Source organism: Colossoma macropomum, unplaced genomic scaffold (assembly GCF_904425465.1).
Source record: "Colossoma macropomum unplaced genomic scaffold, Colossoma_macropomum, whole genome shotgun sequence".
NCBI lineage: Eukaryota > Metazoa > Chordata > Actinopteri > Characiformes > Serrasalmidae > Colossoma > Colossoma macropomum.
This window is the reverse complement of record NW_023494800.1, coordinates 11,769,684-11,785,041: the sequence shown is the minus strand read 5'-3', so window position 1 is coordinate 11,785,041 and position 15,358 is coordinate 11,769,684. Positions and strand designations below refer to the sequence as shown.

At 39.2% G+C, this 15,358-nt stretch overlaps 1 protein-coding gene across 1 annotated transcript in view; it reads right to left on the bottom strand.

The window, feature by feature from the left end:
• The window catches only part of whrna (whirlin a), a 125,393-nt gene that overhangs the window by 55,331 nt on the left and 54,704 nt on the right, over positions 1–15,358 (bottom strand). The window contains exon 3 of the mRNA XM_036589009.1: positions 6,954–7,079. Within this exon, the coding sequence (XP_036444902.1) occupies positions 6,954–7,079 (126 nt within the window). The remainder of the gene's footprint in view (positions 1–6,953; positions 7,080–15,358) is intronic.

Here is a 15,358-nt window from a genome sequence, read left to right as displayed (position 1 = left end):
TTTAACAGCACTTCTGCATCATCATCATCATCATCATCATCATCTTCCTCATGTCCCTTGAGGGAGGTACTCTGATGCAGTATAAACAATCACTGTTTGGCCTTTTTCCTCATTTTATGTCAACACGTTCAGTGTTTGTCTTAATTATCTAATTCTCTAATTACTCAATTAAACTTGACTACTTGGTTTAAAAATATCAGTGATTAAAATTTATCTCAATGAATCAGCAGTAATTAATTAACAGATTACATCATGACAATGCACATTCTTGTTATTCTGCTTTTAAGGCTGATGTATGTAAACGATCTCCATTCTTACTGGCTACCCTGTATTGTACCTTAATCAAAAAGCAGTCTGGGCTGAAACACTTCTTATAACTTCAGCGTGGATGGGTGGGGCTAAGGGCTTGATGAATATACAGTCATTCGCCCCTCATCAAATTACATTTTGTTGATTTTCTATGAGAAAACAAGTGAGCACATCCTCTATGGGTAAAAAAACTTTTTCTGCAACTGAGCACAATTTCCATTTATTTGCTATGTAAGTTAAACATACTGGGAAAATATAAAATGAGCCATAACATTTCATGTTTTATTTTTTTTATTATGTTAATTTTAGTAAATAAACAGTAAGTGTGCATTAAAATGTGTTCTCTATAGAGGATGTGTACTTATTTACCCTCAAAAAAAATAAATAAATCACCAAAAAATCAGGTGCCCAAACATTTGCATGCAACGTTTTATTATTATTTTTTTTTTTTGCAGCACAGTTACCATATATGAACTGTTTGAACTGTTTTGAAACTGATATTTACATACTACACCAAATTCTTTTACTTAAAGTAGTATAGTAATTCTATTTTTCAGTTTCCACATGGCCTCCTCCTACTGGTCTTTCTTACAGTACTAAACAGAGCCTGATGGACACACCCATTTATATGCATTTTCTACTTCACTGATGTCCTTTTAAATGCTTCCTTGTTTAGTATTTTTGGAAATTCCAAAAGGCTATTCAAATCAAATGTATTACTGCAGACACATCTGTTTGCTCCATATGACCAGATTTGATCTGATCCGACCGCTGCTAGACAGCAATGCCTCTATGGGCATAAAAATGAGTAATGGGTTGCCATTTCCACAAATATCCCTCCTTTCATAGATGAGCATATCATCTCACTGGATAACTCACATGGCTCTGGGCATTACTGAGGCAGCCTCCATATACCAAACCCCTAGGCTTGTGAGTGGCCTTGTGAAATGGATAGACCCTCTAGCCAGGCCGCCGATCAGTGTGTGTGTGTGTGTGGCTTGTCTGCTCCTGCTGTAATAACACGATCACTCAAGGTGTCTGGTGGCATGCTTCAGAGGCTGGCTTGCTTCTTTCTGTGGATCACGCTCAGGGGGCTGAGCTTGCCACTGTCTTGTATCTCTCCCTCTCTCTCTACTCTTTCCCCAGTGTGGGCAAGTCTGTAGAGCTACATCATGCTCACAGCCAGATCGCTACTAATGACTCATTAGCATTATTGCTCCAATTAAATGCATCATATATAATCCCAATTTCATACAGCTACTGGGCACTGGAGCTCTACTGTACAGTGCATTGCTTTCTGGGTGCTTTTTGTCCCTCTGTCATTCAGTGTGCTGCTCTCTGGGTGTTTTTTCATCACTGTATCGTTTAATGCTGCCCCTGGGAGTTTTTGTTTCCCCTCTATCGTTCAGTGTGCTGCTCTCTGGGTGTTTTTGTCCCTCTGTCATGCAGTGTGCTGCATTCTGAGTGTTTTTCGACCTGTATTATTCAGTGTGCTGCTCTCTGGGTGTTTTTAGACATGTACTGTTCAGTGTGCTGCTCTCTGGGTGTTTTTAGACATGTACTGTTCAGTGTGCTGCTCTCTGGGTGTTTTTAGACATGTACTGTTCAGTGTGCTGCTCTATGGGTGTTTTTTAGGTATGTACTGTTCAGTGTGCTGCTCTATGGGTGTTTTTAGACATGTACTGTTCAGTGTGCTGCTCTCTGGGTGTTTTTAGACATGTACTGTTCAGTGTGCTGCTCTATGGGTGTTTTTAGACATGTACTGTTCAGTGTGCTGCTCTATGGGTGTTTTTAGACATGTACTGTTCAGTGTGCTGCTCTATGGGTGTTTTTAGACATGTACTGTTCAGTGTGCTGCTCTATGGGTGTTTTTAGACATGTACTGTTCAGTGTGCTGCTCTCTGGGTGTTTTTAGATATGTACTGTTCAGTGTGCTGCTCTATGGGTGTTTTTAGACATGTACTGTTCAGTGTGCTGCTCTATGGGTGTTTTTAGATATGTACTGTTCAGTGTGCTGCTCTATGGGTGTTTTTAGACATGTACTGTTCAGTGTGCTACTCAATGGGTGTTTTTAGACATGTACTGTTCAGTGTGCTGCTCAGATCTGTAGCACTTTGCAATAAGGAGAGTCCTATCTAGCAGGTGCGAACTGACCATGACTAAATAGGAAAATAACTGGACAAAGTTTATTTCTATACCTTAGAAATAATTTAATAACCCACACATTTAACCCCCTTTTTGTGTCAGCAATGCTTTCAGGCATTTAATCCATCTTTGGCCCTAAAGATTTTCAATATGTGCCTTTAACTGCTTGAAAAAGATAACTGTCAAGGCATTACTCAGAAAAAACTTTCATACCGAGTAGAACATGACGAACATGAAGCTGAGTGTTGTTATATATCATCAAATCATTAACAAACAAATGTTTTATGTGAACAAAACCTTTTCTTACTTAAAGAGCGAAGGAAGGTAAGATGTCTCCAAACTTCTGATGGGCAGTGGTCCTGTAAACCTGTTGGTATTTGGTTGAATGTGTGCATGTGCAATGCTAATGTAATGCATTTGTTTTGTTTGGATGGTGTCTACACATGCTGTATATGTGCTTATATAAATGAGCGATTGTGCCTGCATGTTTGTGCACTCGTGTGGACCCAAACACAACGGCAGTTATTTGAAAACTCCGTCAGTTTAATCTGGCTGGCGAACAAGTGAGCAGTGATGCGTTGCTCATTTTTTCTGACAACAAAAGCCTGTTGCCAAAAGACATTCACATGCCCATAGCTATCTTCCTCCCTCACACCCCTCCATCTCTGGACTTTATATAGATCCAGCCCAGCTGAAAACACATAACCTCTTTTGATCTGCTGATTGCATAAATCTAAACGTCACGCTCCAAGGAAAACAGACATGACTCCATGAGCCCAGAAATTTCCATGACCCTGTGTAATGATGATATTCGCCTAAAATCAAAGCACCAAATGGAGAGTCAATGCGGTGTGAAAATGGAATAAAGGCAGGTTGTCTGAGTAAATTACTCAGCGGTGGGCGCATAGAGGCGGCGGCTGAAACAGCCAGACGTTCTTAGGCGCACACTCACTGCAGACTGACACATCCGCAGACACACACATCAAAAGATCACCAAAAATATCAGGAGGAAATTTATTTAAAACAGATTGATGTGGCAGACAAAACCAAAGAGCAGCTAATCCTGACGAACAGTGTCACTGTGGGGGAGCCATGTGAGGCAGGCAGCTCACAGAGGCCGGGCAGGCCTCGCAGTGCCAGGGCCCATCTGGAGCTGCCTGCTGAGTCTGTGGGGGGCTAATAGGCATATCTAAGCAGATTGATGTGAGTGTGACACCAGCAGGATGTGTGTGTACATGCTCTTCTCCACCTACACATATACAGCGCACAGTACAGCAGCAGCCTCTAACTGCACAATACAGCACCTTCATCACAGCAGTCTGACAGAGACACAGACATCAACAGAAGATGATATCAAACAGCGAGGAGAGATGAGGGTGCCACAAGTGAGAAAGAGAGGGAGACTGAAAGCAGAGATGGTGGTGGAATGACAGAGGAAGAGCTGGAGCCAGTGACAGTGTGGAGGAAATGAGAATTTTTTGGAGACTGTAGTGAAATATATAGCTGAGACACATCAGAAACATCAGAAACATTCACAACAGTGAGGCTGTCGACTTCAGCATTGAGAGAAATGATCTATCCATGCTCCGCCCACAAATGTGCTGGGTCTAGGGAGACTTAATGACAATGGACTTATATTGGAATCATTTTCAATATTGCTTAAAAAATATAAACATCAGACAAATGTCAATATTTGATATTTCAGACCGATATTTGCAACCGTCTAAGCCTTGGCCCTATCATCAGAAGATCGCCAGTTCGATCCCTGGTGATGCTACAGTCATCGTCTTCTCCCATCTCTCAGCGCAATGCTAGTCAGCACAGGCGTCTGTTAGCTGATATAACAGAACTTGCGGTTGGCACTTTACCCCAAGCGTGTTCAGCTGTTCACTGATGTTGCGTCAGCGGCAGCTCGAAAAGACGCGGTGCCTGGCTTTGCAGGTCTCGGAGGAAGCCTGTGCTAGCGTTCTCCCTCCTAGCGCTGGTGGTATCATGTGATTGGGGGAGTCCTAACTAGTGGGTGGAATTGGAAACGACTAAATAGGGAGAAAAATGGGGAAAAAAAAAAAAACTTTACTGCATTTGTAATCCTATGCTTACTCAGGTAGATGTAGTCTAATTTCTAGAGTTTATAAATGCGTATGTATCAGATTCATCAGATATGTCTATAAAAAATATCAGATATTGCAAATGGCCCACAATTCCCATATTGTGGCGCACAATTTTTGTCCAAATACCCACATTTAGAGTGGGTTGTTAATTTCAAATGATATTCATTTAATATGAATGTGAAAAGTTAATACAGTTAGTACACTACATACGTACTACATTATGATAGTACACTACATTATGATGCTTGGTGGCCAACGGCAAACTGGATATTCCATTGTTTTCAATATAGCTGTGACAGAAATTCTGCAATTGCAGTGTCATTGGTAGTGTACTGCAGTGGTCAGTGGAATACTGAGTTCAATTTTCCCAACTTTTCTCATCAACCAGGTGGAATAAACCAGATAGGTTTTTGGGGAGCCATTGAGGCCAAATGACTTGTCGAAGTCCAGGAGTGCTCAGTATTATACAACACAGAACGTACAGATCATCCTCCTGCCTTAAATAAACAATCAACACTGCTGAAGCTCTCTTCTCATAATCATCCATTTTTGCTCGTGATGCTGTCACCTTGGCAACGTTTCCATGGCTGCCTACTGCCATCAGTCGCATACCATGATGAGGCACAGAACAATTTTTTTAGGGATAAATCTGACTGACAGCCTAAGCAGAAAGTTCATCAGCCTCAGCTGTTTTAATGCTGCTAGCTAGCCGTTGCCTACACCACTATCCAATTTAGCATCACCTAAGTTACTCTAGAAAATTTGCAGGCAAAATGTTCTCAGTCTTACTTGCCGTATGGTCCAACATTACAATAAAAACAGAAAGCATGGCATATTGCCCCAAGCTTTATCTAGGTGACAGCGGTAGAGAGAGAGACATAGAGGAGGTGATCCCAATGAAAAAACGATAAGCTAACCTAAGACTCTTTAAAGTTAGGACAGGTGTCGGCAGAATGTACCACTGCACCACTTAAGGTGGAACAGGAAAATTTGAATGAGAAGCTGGCAAACGAGAAGCTGACTACAGCTTTGCGACTTTTTAGTGTGACAGTTTCTCGCTGCAGATTAAATGAGGAAATCAGGAAACCAGCTGGAGTGATTATAAATGCAAATAAGTCCATTTGTCTCCAAATTATTGATGTTAGTCCTAAATCTTTCTCTTTGCCTTTTCATTGGCTACTAGATAGGCGAGATTGTTATATGCGTTGCTATGGTGAGCAGCAGTCTGTGCGCCAAGCTTCAGGGTTAGAGGTTGGTGAATTAGCAGTTATACATTTACTCCAGCATTCAAGACCATTTACTGTTAAAACTGTGTTGAACGATCAGCAGAGCTTTATTTTACTGCAAAGGAATATATTTTATTTTTTACCTAAACATCTAACTCTGCTGTGGAGCCGCAACAGGGCAGTAAAGAGACGTATGTTGCCGATCCCTGACAGAAACCCCTCAAATTCTCAGCTTCTAACTTTATAAATTCACTGATACCCACATTTGACCTTTCTTTTATTCGAAAAAGTGAAGCAGTCAGAGAGACACTCAGAGCGCAGTCAGGTTGAGTTCTGTGATGAGCTGACAGAACAAAAAGTCTCCTGTAGCATAATCTCCAAGATGAGATCAAGGAGTACATGAATCACGGCTAAAGCATGTTCGCGTCAACTAAGTGAGAGTGACGCTCTGATGGCTTGGCTCATTTCTCACAAGTGGTCCTATCTGTGTTATTTTGTCTGTGTACAGTGTGCACATGACAACAAAATTTCACATGAATCAATACATCACCACACACAGTCTAAGCACATCACTTAGTAAGTGTACTAAAAAGAACAGTGGAAAAACAAATCTGACGTAACTAAAGTATCTAATGTTTATTGTCCAAAGCGTGTAGGCAAAATTGTATTAGACTAGATTTCTCGTATCCAAAAACTGTGGAGAAAAATTGTTTTTTTTTTGGGTAGAGGGGTTTTGGAGTGACTGAGAGAGAGGGCTGTAGCCAGTGATAGTGTAGAGGAAATGAGAGTTTATAGGGGACGGCAGCAAAATATAGAGCTGAGACACATCAGAAACATCAAAAACATTCTTAACAGTGAGGTAGTGGACTCTGGCATTGAGAGAACTGATCTATCCATGCTTTACCCACAAGTGCATTGTTTATTTCCAGGCAACCGTTGCACATCCTTACTATGTAAAGCCTGTTTTTCAGTAGGCTGAAAAGGATCTTTGCCAACACTCTTAAAGGTTTGTCCCACTGTGCAACAGTTACTATGAATGAACATATTTGTGGGTGGAACATGGACATTAGCATGGGACTCAGCATGGGAAGAGAGAAAACAAAGAGAGGCGAAAAGAAGAAATGAGGGTTTTTAGGAAGAGGGATGTTGAGAGAAACTGTACCTTCAGTCCTCCAGACTCGGCTGCAGAGCCTCGGTCCACTCCAGTAATGTAAATCCCCAGGGCATACTCAGCCCCGCCCCGGATCATCAAACCCAGAGAACGTCCATCATCCAGAACCAGATTCACCTGCAACACAACACGACACTGTTGTGTTATATACACAATCATTTTCTCTCTGTGTTTCAATCTGCAATACCATTCAAAAGTTCATCGCTCATCATATTAATACCCTAATTGTTGCTATTTTATTCAATAATAACTTGTACAGTGTAGATTGACTGCAATGGATTGGCTACTTGTCCAGGGTGTATCTTGCCTTTCGCCCGACGACTGCTGAGATAGGCTCCAGCACCCCCCGTGACCCAGCAGGATAAGCGGTTTAGAGAATGTGTGTGTGTGTAGCTAGAAATAAAAACTACACTGTAAAATTACAGTAACTTGGGGCTCCCACAGTGGTATCATGTGATTGGGGAATCCTAACTAGTGGGTGGAATGGATATATCCAAATGGGGGAGAAAACTGGGGAAAAAACTTACAGTAAATTACTGGCTTGTTGCATTACTTTCACAGTCATTTACTGAACCATTTTAGTAAACAATCATGAAACAAGTAAATAATAAATACTCATTAAACAGCAACATGTGAAACAGACTCCACAGTCATCTAGACTGCAAGATTACTGTGATGCAACTGTACTCTGCAGTACACTTACAGTAATAAGCTAATTATTAAATACAGTAATGGCTGTAAGCTGTAATTAAATACAGTAATGTTCTGTATTTTTACATAACAACCGTAAAAGTAATGCAACTCACACACACATACACACACATTTTCTAAGCTGCTTATCCTTCTGGGTTGTGGGGGGGAGCTTGAGCCTATCTCAGCAGTCACTGGGCAGAATGCAGGAAACACCCTGGACAGATCGCCAGTCCATCGCAGGGCAGAAATGCAACTCAGTAGCCAGTAATTTACTGTTTGAAGACCAATCTCAATGAAAATGTTTATGTTTTACAATGTAAATTCATAGAATATCTCTAATGAGCATTTTTAAAATGCAAATACACAACTTTAAATGTGTTTTAAACATCAAAACCTGAATCATCAGATGAAAAACACTTAAAATGTAAAGAAATGTTCTGCTCAGTTGCTGTCATATCACATAATGCTGTATGGTGAAAGCTCAGCATCAACCTCACAGTAATCTTGGCAATTAATTACTGAATATTATTACAGCTTCCTACAAATTAAATGACATTGTAGAGTACTACCATCATGTTACAATCATTTTATACATTTTATACAACAATCCTGATTTTATGATAGAGAAAACAGTGATTCCAAACCTCTGAATGGTAAAGTTTATCTCTCTCTGTCTCACACATACACAGATGGTCAGGTAAACTTGCTTGTGAAGGGTGTACTTTTAGGGAACACTACCTGAGTTATTATTCTGATAGAGCTGCATGAAAAGCCTTGAAAAGGTTGTGGTGTAAGAAAAGGCTTCAGGTCTTGCTCAGTCATATTCAACAAACCACTCACCAACAAGCACAATGACCCCCTTACTGAACATTCAGCGAAAAAACACAAATAAACTGTCAACTTGCAGCCGAGACCTCAGCTGTTACAGCCATTACTGAATTGGTTTCTAGATTGTCAGTTTCTGAGCAAACAGAATGGGAAAGCAGTGTAAAAACAGGGTAGCCTCACTGCGCTGCACAGTTCTGTCAGCGAGCTGGTTTAGCATTCAGAGAAAAAACAACCCCAGGCCTGCCTGCTACATGTATTTTGAACGTGAATTGTGAGGAACAATCACTGTTATAGCTGCTTCAAGTGAGCAAGGTAATAACATTTAAAGTCCCCATAAATACTGTATACTGAATAAAGAGAGATGGACACTAGTGAAAATGCTTTTATTTTGCATTCCTTTCTAATTTAACATCAATTTAACATTATTACAAATTATATTATCAGCAGAACAAGTAGTGTGAAAAGCTGAATCTTTGAAATTTCACACAAATGTCAGAATTTCTTGGTATTGATTTAATAACAGTTTGACTCTGATCAATAACAGTGACAAAAGTCTTTGATGAGTAGATCAATTCAACCTGAGAGTCGTCTGAAAATGGGCTTCACTGGAAGAATCTGACCTTTTCTAACAAAGGCCTCAACATGGTCAGTCTCACAAATTTACAGAAATTTCAGTGGCAAGTGCAGAATTTTAAATATCTCTTCTTTATTTCATGTCATGACTTCTCTTTGTCAAAATTCTGAAACTTTCTGTTCTTCATTTGCAGGATTAAATGAAAAAATCCCTGTTTTTTTAATGTGTTCAGACCTACAGACTGTAGGCTTGCCACTATTAGGGATAAGTAGGGCACAACGTAATGCAGGGTAAATTACAGCATGGATATTTTATATAGTTTCAAAGTTTTACAGTTTAAGAAGTAGTGCTTTGGGTGTTGTCTTGTACTTCCATAACAACACAACGTGAAAATTTCAACAACATTCAGACAGATATTTCTTTAGATTTCACCCTGAAGACTATTTTAGCACCAAAAACATAACTTAGTATTTTTAAATTACTGAGTTGTGTAAGCTACAGACTTCACCTCTATGTACTTTTCATCACCCTCTTGCTGGCTATAATAAAGCAGTTTTGAAGCATATAAACTCACAGACAGAGTTACCCATGCTACAGCCTCCATATAGCATGGTTGGTTTAAACATTAAGAACAAATAAGACCCCTAAAGAAAATAATGAGAGACTTCCATTTACTCCCATATAAATAGTAAAAAAAAATAAAAACAAAAAACATACAATGTAAAGGACGACATTTTCAAATTACATCAAAAACTGAAAAATTATGCAATGAAATATATAAATATATACACACACCGATCAGGCATAACATTATGACCACCTCCTTGTTTCTACACTCATTGTCCATTTTATCAGCTCCACTTACTATATAGGTGCACTTTGTAGTTCTACAGTTACAGACTGTAGTCCATCTGTTTCTCTGCATACTTTGTTAGCTCCCTTTTACACTGTTCTTCAGTGGTCCCCAGTGGATCCTCACAGAGCAGGTACTATTTGGGTGGTGGATCATTCTCAGCACTGCAGTAACACTGATGTGGTGGTGGTGTGTTAGTGTGTGTTGCACTGGTCTGAGTGGATCAGACACAGCAGTGCTGCTGGAGTTTTTAAACACCTCAGTGTCGGTGCTGGACTGAGAATAGTCCACTAACCAAAAATATCCAACCAACAGCATCCTGTGGGCAGCTTCCTGTGACCACTGATAAAGGACTAGAGGATGACCAACACAAACTGTGCAGCAGCAGATGAGCTATCGTCTCTGACTTTACATCTACAAGGTGGACTGACAAGGTAGGAGTGTCTAATAGAGTGGACAGTGAGTGGACACAGTGTTTAAAAACTCCAGCAGCTGTGTGTGTGTGTGTGTGTGTGTGTGTGTGTGTGTGTAAATGTTATCAAAAACACACTATAGATGTCATTTAGGTAAAATATATTAAATTCATTTTCATTTTTGAATTTGGAGTTTGTAGTCAAAAATAAATTTGGCAGTGTTTCACACAGCCTCTTTCCACTAATTATATATTAATTAAGATGCACAAAAATTATATGTATTCATGTTGGAAAGTTTGTCTGGTTCAAACAACACAGAATTGTACTGGATTAAATGTGTTTTGCATCAATTCACCAGACATTTTAGGAGCAAACAGACTGCTTCAACGAACCCTGCTTTTGGAGTAAGCTGTAACATTTGCATTTGCGCTGCTTTCAGCTGAATAGTTCATAGCGCTGAAACAAACTAACATGTTTAGTTGTAGTAAAGATGTGTGGGTTGTTTGTATAAAAATGATTTTAAATGATTAATGTGTTAGGCTGTGTCTACCTCTCCTCTTCTTGACTGCACTCAATTACTTGATTAACTTTTTAAAGTAAAAATAAAATCAGTAGTATGCATGAAGATTACTTATTTTTCCACAACTGCTCTCTTTCTTTAGGTAAGAAACAGACACTGATGGACAATTTTTCATGCAATTTCTGCCAGACTTTTTTATCGATGCTGTCCAAAAAAAAACAAACAAACAAACAAACAAAAAAAGCATCTCCAAATTATTTTTGAACATCATTTGAACACAGCAACATTTGTCATTTACAGCGTGTGAAAATGTACGATGAATGGACCAATAGAAACGTTCCAAAACTACTGAATAAACAATTTTACATTAACTTACATTACAACTTCAGTATGTTTTTGCCTTCTCCTGAACAGCTACCATTTCGGAGATCCATGTTGATTATAACTGATTAGTAATATAATTGATAGTGACAGCCCCAATATACAGGGCACAGTGGGAAGACAACCAATGACCTCCTTCATTCCCTCTATAGAAAAGTTAACAAGACTCAGCACTGCCAGCCCACCAAAGCATCCACTCAGAGCCAATCACTGATGTCTGCCCTCTTCTCTTCAATGTGGGGTCACTGGAACGGAGGTTCATGGATCGATGCAATCCAGTGCACTGCCTGAAGCCTATAGCTTTCACCATCAAGCACCAGCAAACTGAGCAGTGAGCCTAACACCCGCTAGCTCTCTGCTAAAGGTTAGCGCTAGCCATCCCTGAAAGGTCAGTTTGGAAGAAGCCAAACTGCATTATGTGGTGTGTCATCGTTTGTAATGCCATACATTTATAAAAGTCTCCACTGTGAATTATGGTTTGGGATTTCTGAGGAAGGAGGTATTAGCTAAATGGATTTCAACATCCAGCGGTGCTCTCGGCGTTTACTGGAACTGTCGTTGCATATCTGGGAATTTGTCAGATTTACCTTACAAATGGCTTTTCTCAGACATGTAGGTGAGCAAACGGAACGGTAAATCAGAGGGGAAACTGGGCGTTTTTTCGCTGTGCTACACAGTCCTACTGGAGCCAGACAGCTACACTGGGCTCTAGTCCTGCCCTCTAACGCATCGACGTTCCACTGGGCTGTGTGGGCGCTCTCCAGCCACTGACAGATTTACATCTGGATGAGCGAGTCATAAAACTCTCCCTATAATCATATTTAGCAGATTCTGGCACTCAAACGGAGACGGAGGCAAAACAGGGTGAGATGATAAACAGCTGAATGTCAGATTTAGAAGACAGATGAATAAATAGTGAGCCAAGACAGGAGCTGAGGCTATGAAATGGGAAAGAAAGTGGTGGGGGTAATAGGGTAGGATGGAGTTTCCAATAATTCTTAGTCCTAGTCTAACCTAAAGGTTAAAGCTGCAATATGAAATCACTGCATGTTTCCTTTGGAAATGTATTAGTGTGTTAGTAAACCTGGAGAGGGTTTCACTGCACTTCCTGGCAGGGTCTGTGTTTACAGAATATAAAATGAGAATAAAATGTGTTTATATAGCACCTTTTATACATAGAAATGAAGCTCAAATTGCTTCACAAATAAAGCACAACTGAAGCGAACAGAACAAGCACTAATAAAAGAACAATAGAAAAGAAAAAGGCAAAAACTAACTGAAGGCTAAAGTGAATAAAGGAGTTTTGAGAGTTTTTTTCAGTCAACAGAAGGTGTCTTCTAGATATGAGTAGGCAAAGAACTCTTCAGTGGGCAAGAAAATCTTTAAAGCATAAAAACAGAAAGCTGTTCCATCACTTTGCTTGAGCTTTACTCATGGAATTCCAGCAAGGGTTTGATGACTCTATGGTCCAGTTTGGAACACAATCTATCAGAAACTGCAAACATATGAAGGTGCCAAATGTTTGGAGCTTTGAAAAATAACAGAATGACTTTAAAACCAATTCCAGAAGAAAGAGGAAACCAGTGCAATGATGCAGAAACATCACACATCAAAGCACCATGAATCAAAAAATGTCAACAAATTTAGTGATATAAAGCAAAAGCTGTGAAAGTGACCAGCATGTTGTTCATACACTGTAGTAAATGACTTGGGTTTTAGGATATAATTATAACTATAAGATTAATATAATACTATAATATTATAACTATAATATATATAATTATATAAAGTCATGAGCAAATTTTTACAAAAATCAGATATTTTTTGCGATTCACCATGAAGACCATTTTTGTACCATGAAAGAAACTTTTGCAACTGGCATGTTTTTCAGTCATTGAGTTCTTTGTGTCACAAAATTCATCTCCAATCACCTCCTTGATAATTTTGAAGCACAAAACCAACTCACAGTGAGCACTAGCTAGGCTAAATTCCAGCCTACAACTAAGCCTCCAAAAGAAAACAATGAAAACAATCTAAATCCTCCTCATATAAATTCAAAAACAATAAAATTTCCAATTTTTATTTATGGATTCATTAAATATAGTCAAGTCCATACATATCTGGAGGTCAACAAAGTTACTGTCGTTATAGCTGTCTACCACAGTATATTGAGGTTGAATGAAATAAAATTAAATAAAAGTAAACAACAGGGGCTCAAAAGTAATTGGACTAATATAATCACTCTAACTTAAATTTTCAATACTTGCTTACAAATCCTTACAGGCCATGCCATAACACTACCTCCACCATGTTTCACAGATGAGGTGGTTTGCTTTGGATCAGGAGCAGTTCCTTCCGTTTTTTCTTTTCTATGTCTGGAAATGTATGAAAATGTATGAAATGTATGAAATTCCTACACCGTTCACCTTATTTGGATGTCAATACCCTGCTTTTATTATATTAAAGCTCTGCAATTAAAGTCTGCACTTTTAGCTGCACTTATTATTAATTAATTAATTTAACTCCAATATGCTGTTGTAGTCAGCTAAAATAATTTAGGAACCTGACTGTACGTATTACACATTATGCCTCTTTTTTTTACTTACTATTTATTTTGATGCAAATATTTTTATTATAATTTTATTATGTATTCAGGGTGGAAAGCTCATGTGTTTCAAACAACTGTATTGAATTAATTGCATCATTTTACTAGACACTCCAGCGACTGTTAAAACCAGCCCCTCAGTCTGTTACAATTAACCCTGCCTATGATTGAAGTTTGAACATCTGCACTCAGGTCACTTTTGGCTGAATTGCTCTGTAACTGTAGATGCTTAAAACAAACAATTCATTATTTGTTTACATACAGTTACATATCAATTTTGTTCACATTTTTAAAATAATTCGGCAAAAAACTAAATTAAGTGGTGCCCTTCACTCCCCCTTTAATACTGGACTGCATGGCACTCTCAGTAGGGATTCTCCAGTATCAGTGTAGGACACTAAAGCCTGGTCTCTTGTAAAATTCACCTCAACAGAATAAAAAGTGATTGCACACAGTACTGCTTTGTTCCAGTCTGCTGAAGGCTCAGTAATTGCGGAGCAGGTACAAGAGTTGGAGGCTTTGTATTAGTTCACAAACATTTAAGCCTCAACACAATAATCCCAACTCAGTAATCCTCCCCTCGATATGTTCGGAACAAAAACAGAGCAAGGGGACATGCCATTACATCATTACACTGAAAACTACCACACGTTTTTGTCATTGTAACACAGACAGCTTAACTCGCTCTGGCTGCTAACAGATAGCTCACTCCCTCGAGTTCATTTATTTTAGGCCTAGAAAGAAGCGCCGTCCATTCATCACTGCTGATCATCGCAGATAGAGTTCAGTACAGAAATTCCTGTTTCATACAGTGGATAAAGGATGAACTAAAGGAGAGTGAATGGGCCAGTGGTTCCCTCATGTCAGAGAGACTGTGATCAACTGGCTGCTGGAGACAGACGCATCAGAGGTTGGCACAGTGGAGGCTTGCTATGGAGAGATAACAGTAATGACTACTTTAAATAAGAGACAGGCCTCATTCGTCATTTACAGCTCGACTAGACGAGCGCTACCCATCTACATAATTACATACTGTAATTACATACTGGTCATATTGATCTCTGCTGAAGTTTTTGAATGGCTCCTGGTTAAAATAGCACAATAATAGAGAAGTAAACGTTTACACAGAGTTAAGTGAGGAGTACAGAATGTCTGTCATGCACTGTTAAAAATAATGGACTGACTAATAAATGGTCTGCAATTAATGCCGACTCTAATTACAATGTTTGAATCTGCATAATTCTGAATTCTTTACTGTTTGGTCTGGCTTTGGTGTCTTTTGTAATGCAAATCACTGGCTGAATAGATAGATGTTAACCTATGAGGCATCAAAGCTGGGCAAGAATAAAAACTATTTACAAACAGCCAGACGGTCCTACAGACATACACAGGCTACAGAAGCTAATTTAATGATTGTACCCAATTTAAAATATTATTAAAACAATAACTAAACAACAATCAAATGAAAATGAACAAATGTACATAGTTACATAGACACCACCTCTTTATAGAGCCCATATTTGACAATT